This window comes from Sus scrofa, chromosome 16, assembly GCF_054392235.1.
Source record: "Sus scrofa isolate SSC_HxYL_T2T_F1_AM1 chromosome 16, Sscrofa_HxYL_maternal_Yorkshire_Landrace_v2.0, whole genome shotgun sequence".
Lineage (NCBI taxonomy): Eukaryota > Metazoa > Chordata > Mammalia > Artiodactyla > Suidae > Sus > Sus scrofa.
In genome coordinates this window covers 84867264-84876301 of record NC_139398.1, presented here as the reverse complement: position 1 = coordinate 84876301, position 9038 = coordinate 84867264, and the positions used below count along the sequence as shown (strand labels likewise).

The following is a 9038-nucleotide window of genomic DNA, read 5'->3' as shown; positions in this document are numbered from 1 at the left end:
ATATACCACTCGCACTGTTTGCATTCATACAATCTCTAACCTGATTCCAAACTCATTCCCTAGCAAGACCCTCTTAAAAACAGGTGGGTCTCCCCGCGCTGCTGTCATTTGGCGTTTTCTCCAATACGAGCACCATCTGTCTACGGCTTCTGTTATCCCACTGATGGCCAAAGTCGATTTGGATGATCGGACTGGTTTCTTTCCTCCTTGGATACTTCTGCCTCTCTGTCTCTGCTCTCACTTAAAGAAAAGGAGGTAGGTCTACCGGCCTCAAAGTTACAGCAACCAGGTTTCCCAAGCCTAAAATTAGAATAGCGATAATCTAATAGGAATGACTGCATTTGAGTCTGCAATGGGGCATGTTATTTAAGTCATCTGAATGACTAGAATGGGCAGTCCTTGGCCTAAAGAAGATGAGTAGACATTAATTTCAGTGACTTCCTACCACTTACAGGTCCAGAGTATTCTAACTTGAAGCAGTAACTGCATTTGAATGAGAGACTGAGAATTTAAAAGTCATACTTTATTTGTGAATTTTACAACTGTTGCGTTTATTTCCTAATATTCATATTGTTCCAGCATTTATATTTTGGGAGATTTGTGTTCAGAGAAGCACCCAGGGGAGTTCCCGTTGTGGCTCAGCAGGTTTAGAACCTGACATAGTGTCCTTAAGGATGTGGACTCAATCCCTGGTCCAGTTCAGTGGGTTAAGGATCCGGTATTGCTGCAAGCTGCTGCATACGTCTCGGATGCAGCTTGGATCCCATGCGGCTGTGGCATAGCCAGGCAACTATAGCTCCAATTCGACCCCTGGGCCGGGAACTTCCATATGCCACGGGCGTGGCCGTAAATTAAAATAAATAAATAAAATAAAAAAGAGAGAGAAGCACACAGATTGAGCCATCTTGGTTGCAGTCACTATCTTAGGTGACAGAAAAGGTGGAGAATCCCGAGAGCTTGGTCAATTTCAGAATGGAGCGTGGGCAGCAACATGGTGACACTCCTCGTCTGGTTTGGGGGTGTTCCTCAAACCTCTCTCTGAAATGGAATTGGATGCTATTGCTGGCCCCCTTTTCAGTAAGATCCTGCCTGCCTTGTTGCCCATCCCCTTTGCTGCCGACTGAGCAGGACGTGGAGGGAGGGTGGACCACACCTCATCCTGCAGCCAGCAGGCCTCTGGCCTGACCCATGGGCATGTGATCCCATAATGAGGCTCCTGGGGCAACGGTATCCAGCCCCGTCACAAAAAAATGCAGAGGCGGGGGGAGGATGATGCCTTAGAGCACTGTAGAGGCTAACCCCCTGCTAAATGAACAGGACAACACTTTGTCAAGGCTAGAGAGTCCACATGAGGGCAGCTCCAGAGGAACAAAAGCCTGAGTCCATTTCACTTTGGTGATGGAGCAATTCGTGTCTCACGCAATATTCATCAATGTGATGCCTAGGCAACATCTCGGGAAGGAGCAGGTCTCTAGGAAAGTATACTGTGAAAGCGTTTCTAGAAGAGTTTGCTTCAGCATGCATTAGCTTTTCTGTAACTCTTGGTAACTTTTGGGTATCCAAACAATCATACTATCACCTTCATCTCATTAACCAGCATTAGCAAAGCAGGAGTTGCATGAAATTGAATGAGAATTTAGCATCTGAGTAGACACACACACACACACACACACACACACACACATGAAAACTATATATTTACGAGTTTTCCACTGAATATCTGAAATAGCTCCGACTCTCCCTCTCTCCACTTACAAGTCTATATACCGTGATTGAAAGAGAGAGCATCTGAACTTGAGATGTACAGAAAATGAAAGGGCTGTCCCCTCCCAAAGTAGGCGCAATCACCGCCTCCAGGACACAACTGCTCTTCCCAGAGCTGGCCACCTGAGTGCACAATTAGCTAGAAATCTTCCCACCTACTGGGACATGGGAAAACAGAATAGCAGGACAATGAAGCAGATTATTTTGGCTCCTTCCTCTGTGGGAAGAGGGAGTAGGCTCAGAGCTTTCCCACACCCAAGAAGCTGAATACTACTTTCCTGGCTCTTCCGAAGCAGAGACCTCCGTTTAATACAACCAGGCCTGCCTGTCATGGGTTTGTAAACCTATATGGGGACCCACATTACTGGCGATTGGCAAACCCAAACCTAAACACATTTTCTATCATCACACATGAACTAGAGGCTATAGCCAAAATGAGAAAGAGCTTTTGTTTCCTGGAAGCAAGAGGGTTCTGAAGTTGGTTTACAAATAATAGATATACTTCTTAACATCCCACATCATCAGCCAAATGGAAAATGCATTTGTGATTTCAAGCAGATGGAGACACCCCCAGCCCACCCACCAACTGATGTTGCTTCGTTGGGAAGACATGCAACATGCTAGGAGTTCCACATTGCCACCATCCTTTGAAAGGGTCCCAAAGCTGAGCCCACACATTCCGAATGAAATAGCTTTGCAAGCTATTGTCTGTTCAGTGTGTCCAATGAGGGAGAATGGATTCCTCTTCCTCTTCCACCTGTCTGCCTTTCTATCAGTTGATGGGACACGTCACCATGGCATCTAGGATCTTGGCAGTATGGAGCAGGTGAATCTGCTTACAAGGGCAGAAAAGACCTGCCTGTCTTCGGCTTCCTCTCTGATCTGATGAGGAAAAATGGATTTATGTCTGTGACTCTAACAAACAGAGCAGAAATAATATCCAGGTAGACAAGACATGAGCAGTCAGCCCTTTAGGGCAGGATAAATCATCTAAGAATGGGGTACCTACGACATTGGTGCACCCTTCTGACATCACGAGTTTGAACGTGCTTTTCTTTTCCTTTAGACTTTTTAAGATTTTGACATCATTGTAGATTCACATGCAGTTGTAAGAAATCATGAAGGAAGATCCCTGTTCGGCTTATCCAGTCTTCCCCAATTAGCTATCATCTTGCAAGATGAGACTGCAAGGTCTCAGCGAGGATGCGGACATGGATGTAATCCAGCAACACGTGGTGTTTATTTGAAAGTCAGTGTAACCCTTTGAAAAAGGAGCAAATCCATAAACACATCTCAGGTTGGACAAACAGTCTTTGGATGATGTTCTGTGTGTTGATGAAGGGACATCTTTGCTGGGCTGGGGTGTGCTAACGCACTGCCCATTCTTTGAAGAGACCAAAGTTCTGGATCACTGACAGCACTTCCTGTGCAGGAGCAACTTCTTCCCAATCTGCTTCAGTTTAGGATTTCCTAAAATTAAGTTAACAGAGTGTCCAGTGTGGTAGGAACCAATCACCAAGAGGCAGAAGAAATATCTGAGGCTTGAAAGTTTGAAAATTTGAAAAAAGAACAAAACTGCTGCCGTGTAGTGGCAGACGTAGAGACCCAGGAAGACCAGGATGGAGAGAAGGGCGCTGACGTGCACACGGGTGCGAGGGCCCCTGGGGCCCATCGCTGTGTTTCTCATCTGCTGCGTGTGTCTCCCCAGGGAATATATTAAGAGCACAACAGAAATAAGGAAGATAAGTAATGGCAAGCCAAGCTCAATGGAAAGAAAGGCCAACTTTAAAGGAGGCATTTCTTTGAAGGGATTTGTTGCATTTGGGGACAGAAGGGCCAGGAGGTCTTCTTTGGAAAATATCCATTTACGTTTGCTCTGGAAAACAGATATGCTAAATGCATATACCAGGGACCCCAGAATCAGCCAAGGGACCAACCTGGATATCCTCATCTTCAACCATGAGAAGATTGGGTGAGGGATGGTGGCAATCTTGGCACAGTAGAAAACACTCAGCCATGTGGCAAACCAAAGTCCCGATTCATTGACAAAGAGGAAAATTGCAGGCCTCTCAGCAAGTTGGAGGAATCCGATCAAGGAAAGACCAGCCAGGGTAGCGCAAAAAAGGACAAACTGAAGACCAATCCTGGAAATCGCCAGGCAGGAGATAAGGAGAGCCAGCGGGTTCAGCTTTCTCCGTTGGATCAGGTCAATGCCGTTCACAACCACAATGGTACCATTGACTAAAACCCCGATGAGAAACTGTATCACTGCCAACAGAAGGTAGCCAGTGTGGTGAGACGCCAGCATTTCGAGGAGAAAAAAATTCAGATCTGTGGATAGTTTGGATTATTCAAGTTTTCTATGATTCTTCAACTAGATTAGAACCCTCTGGGGGACATAACTCAAACAGTAAGGGCAGTGGGGTGGGAAGATGGCAGACATTTGCTTATATCTCGATGTAATTCCAGGACAGTCAAATAAGAAAGAGATACTCTGGCGAGGATTTGCTTCTTAGGGATGGCATTTGCATTTTCCAGGTCTGCGTAGCTTTCAGCTTCATCATAAGCAAATGGTGGAATCAGACACCTTCAGGGCTGGGAGAAGGGCTCCTCTACTAAATCAATGGAAATGCCTCAGCCCTTCACCTCTACTGTGAAGGTTTAATAATGCCCACAGGTGTGATTCTACTTAACGAGGCGTACTTTGCAGAAAACTCCCCCACCCCCAACTGTTTGTTTGTTTGTTACTTCTTTCTTTTTGGTCACATGCTCAACATACAGCAGTTCCTGGGCCAGGGATCAAATCCGAGCCACAGCAGTGACAATGCTGGATCCTGTAACCACTAGGCCACCAGGGAACTCCTTATTTATTATTATTTTTGGGGGGCAGGGGGACTCTTATTGGAAACCATCACTTAGAGTCCTCTGCTCTAACGATGCAGTACAATCAGCAACGTAAGACTCCTTGGTAGTAGTTCTCTGATTGCAAAGGTTGAGCAATTTAGGACCACTTAACATTTAAAAGTTACATAATAAAACATACGTGATAGGAGTTCCTGTTGTGGCACAGCAGAAACGAATCCGACTAGGAACCATGAGTTTGCCGGTTTGATCCCTGGCCTTGCTTAGTGGGTTAAGGATCCGACATTGTCGTGACCTGTAGTGTTGGTCGCAGATGCGGCTCGGATCTGGCGTTGCTGTGGCTGTGGTGTAGGCCGGTGGCTACAGCTCCAATTGGACCCCTGGGAACCTCCATATGCTGTGGGTGCGGCCCTAAAAAGACAAAAAGACAAAAACAAAAACATGTGATCGAACACAAAGCATTAACAAAATACAGTAGCAACATAACTAGGCTTGTGTCTATGTGCACACAATAGGTTCAAAGCTTAAAGGAAGAACATACACAAGAAAACAAGAACTATTCAGTGCCATTCCCACCAGGGACCAACCATCTGCAGGGCTTGAAATCTTTTTTTTTTTTTTTCTGGTCTTTTTACGGCTGTACCTGTGGCATGTGGAAGTTCCCGGGCTACGGGTCAAATTGGAGCTGCAGGTGAGGCCTAAACCACAGTCACCGCAATGCCAGATCTGAGCCTTGTCTGCGACCTACCCCACAGCTCACAGCAACGTGGGATCTGAGTCACATCTGCAACCTATGCCACCGCCTGTGGCAACACCTGATGTTTAACCCACTGATGGAGGTCAGGGATTCCGATCCCCATCCGCAGGGATTCTAGTCGGGTTCCTAACCCACAGAGCCACACTGTGAGCATCAGGGCTTGAAATCTTTTGCCTACGATTTTTTCAGGACTACGAGAATATTACGACATGAGCTGTCTGTTCCGGGGAAAACAAAACGGTAAAAGTGGGCTGATTCCGTTTGTCATTTTTAACTAACAGACTACTTTTGGAAAAATGAAATGAGTGTGTATCGAAATGTATTCTGCGCAGGTGTTATGCTAAACCAGGTTTTCTCAACCTGGACACGGTTGACATTGGGGCCGGGTGTGGCTGGTGATGGCCTGGGCAGTGTAACACGTCTAGCAGCACCCCAGCCTCTGAGCACTAGAAGCAGCAGTACACCCACTTTCAGGTGTGACAGCCTGAAATGTTTCCAGTCACTGCCGAATGTGCCCTGAGTGACAGAACCCTCCTCCCCCACATTGAAGACCCCTGTCCCATCACTGCAGGGACAAACCTGGCTACAACAGCTTCTGTCCTCAAGGTGCTCAGAAACTAAAGGCGGAGCCAGCCACCTTGCATGGTATGACCCAAAACTAGTTATTTGGACAATTCACCACCACAGCACAACGTGGGGAGCCATGGATTAAATATTTGTAGAACTGAAGCTCTTCCAATCCACCACTTGATCAAAACGGCCCCAGCAGAGTCCCCAACGAGGCAAAGGTCCTTATGGATACGTGTTCCTTTGTCCAAAGCGGTCAAAAGTGATGAACCTCACCTCTGGAAAACTGGAAGGGAAATCACATGAAGCCACCAGTGCCAAGAGGAGATGCGTAAGTTTCTTTATTCTTCTTCTCTGAATATGCAATGCCTGTGCCACATGCGACGCGACTTTGTTCTCATCACAACTTCAGTTCCATGTCAGGAACGGCCAGGCACGTCTTCCATGAGTGGGTCCTGTCAAAACAGACTCAGATCCAAGCATGAGGATCAGGATCCTCCTTGTCCTTCTCCCTCAGGTGGAAAGAAAAAAGCACTAGAAGCTTTCTGATTTTACACTCTGCAGGCTGGAAAAGTGGACACAGCAGGGCATCCACCTATGAAGTAAGGAAGCCGAGAACTCCCCAAAAGTTTCTCCATCAAACCTCTGGCGTTGCCCCTGTGCTTTGTCTGCAAGTGCTGTTTCCGCCCCAACCTCACGCCCCGCAGATTCCTCTCCGTGAGGACGTATCTGGGTTTTCTTCTCATCCCAGAATTCATTCACCCTTTCGATGTTTGGCAGATGGTACATTTTAAAGTAGAACCAACCTCCATTGGAAAAGGGTTTTCATAGCAAAGGAAAGAAATAAACATTACAAAATCTCTTTGAAAGAGAGCTTTTGTTTTCTAATTCTCCATTCCTAGAGACAGCAGGTCACGGGACCCCCATTAGCCTCTTTTTCGTGGCCCCAGTGTCACCATGACGTTTCCGTGGTGACCCCTTCAGCATGGCCTGTGCACTTCAGTTATGCCCAAAAGTCACCGTCACACCAAAGGGGGAGACAGGGAAGGGGATTCTGTTCTGAGTCTAGCGGAGCCAAAGGAGGCGCTCAGCACCCACGGTCGACCAGCAGAGATGATGCACAGCACACCACACACTCGGAAGAAAGCACTGCACCCCTCAATTTGACTCATTAGCATGCTGTTTCCTTTTTGGATTCAAGCATCTGGAGGGGGTATTTGGTTCTCAAATATTCTATTACGACTTTTGTGAGCAGCAGCTTGGGGAGCAGAAGCAATTTTTCATAGAAGACTTTATTTCATGTAGAACAGGTTTTCTGACGCGGGAATCCCATGGCGTGAAAAATAAAAATTCATGAGGCTTAAGCTACACTTCTTTTCATTTAATAATTTCCTTCACCAATCTCTTCAGTGCACCCACACCGAGGCTGCTGAAGGCATGTCCTTCCTGGACAAGTGCCACCGACTCGCCTGAGACGTGGCGCACGTGTTCCACGGAAGGATGGAGGGATAGGGCTGCCTGTCCACAGGAACGCGGCATTCAAGGGGCTGCTGGACCAATGCCCCATTTTCAGGGCTGATTCAGAACCTCCAAGGGTGCCTTGTCCTGCCTCCCCCCAGATTCCATCCCATCAATCAAGATAACCATGGCTGTTGGTCATGCTCTTGTACTAAGCGAGGGTGAGCTAAGTATTTTAATGAGCGCCGCAACAAACCAAATAGAGGGTCCTGCGTATAGACCCTCTTTGTGTCTGTGAAGCCATTTGGTTTAGTGAGAAGGACACCTCAGAGAATTTCTGACTCTGCGATGAGAAACGTACAGGGCTGGCCTCACCTGTCAGTCATCAGCTTGGAATGGTGACAGTTTTCCATGGACAAATGGCTCGGAACAGATGGAACAAATCCTGATGTGGAGAAATTCACGTGATGATTACCCCGTATTACCCTGATTAAGTCTGCTCGCCGGCACTCATCTGTAATGAGCAGTCATTAAAGGAAACAATGCTAAATATTCTTGAGGTAACTGACAGGCGGAAAGAGTTGCTTATTTATATTCAAATCATTCAGCTCCTCCAAAGAAAGGGTGGTTTTTTTCACAGGCAGTCAGATGGACACCCGCAAGCTTCTCACCAGGTAGGAGGCTATTATGATCCAGCGAAACACGCACATTTACTCTGGGATTAGACTCATCGAGAGACTGGGCGATGGTGTTAATACCTTTCCCAAGTGGGTCTTCCCACTTCATCATCAAGGGAACCATTCCTGCTTTAAGGAACCTGCATCTGTATTAACATTATGGAATATTTTATAAGATCGCTCAAATAAGAAAGAGAGAGAGTCTGGGCAAACTAGTGCTGACATCCCTTCTGAACCTTCCCCGTAGAAGAGTTCAGCCTTTGTGAAGCCTATATGGAATTTATTCTGTCTAAAACTCACACCATGTTGGTTAAAAAAAAAAAAAACACACAAAACTCCAGACCCTTTCAGAGTAATAATTCTTCACATTCATTCATTTGCTTCTCTCCACTTGCATTTGCAGTTGATCTTTTGGACTAAAATTGCTGTCTTTAGTATTCAGGTCACTCCCAGATGCTTGTCCGGTCTCTGCTCTATTTATCCTGGTAATGTATTTCTGTGCTTCTCCTCACTCTCTCAATGTGATGAAATTTACTTGCATCGCAGCAAATAGAATAATGGAGCAATGTAATACACTGAATTGAAGTCTTACACGTAAAGAACGCAAAGTGCTTTTACAAGCAAGAATCCCTTGTTAGTTACAATGAGGAAAGAGATGCTGCCCTTCCATCACACAAATAATCTCGAGTTCTCAGTTCTGCCTTCAGCTCTCAACCGAGCTGGGGAATCTCAGATGCGCCCTTGCCTCTTCCCTCCCTTCTCCCTTCCGGTCTCCATCCTTCCCTCTTCCTCCCTCCCACCCTCTCCCCTCACTCCCTTCTCCCTTCCTCTCTCCTACCTTCCCTCCACGTGTCCACGCATATTTACGGTGTGTCTTACAGACTAGGCGCTGTTCTAGGTACAGAGCACGTGTGATGAACAAGACAAAGTCTCCGCCATCTTGGATATTACAT

At 46.5% G+C, this 9038-nt stretch overlaps 1 protein-coding gene across 1 annotated transcript; it reads right to left on the bottom strand.

Annotated features, from left to right (window-relative positions):
- Positions 1-3052: 3052 nt before the first annotated feature.
- On the bottom strand, positions 3053-4087 carry TAS2R1 (taste 2 receptor member 1). The gene has a single exon (XM_085001942.1). It carries the CDS (start codon positions 4070-4072, stop codon positions 3173-3175), a length of 900 nt encoding a protein of 299 aa, XP_084858068.1. The 5' UTR covers positions 4073-4087; the 3' UTR covers positions 3053-3172.
- Positions 4088-9038: the final 4951 nt, after the last annotated feature.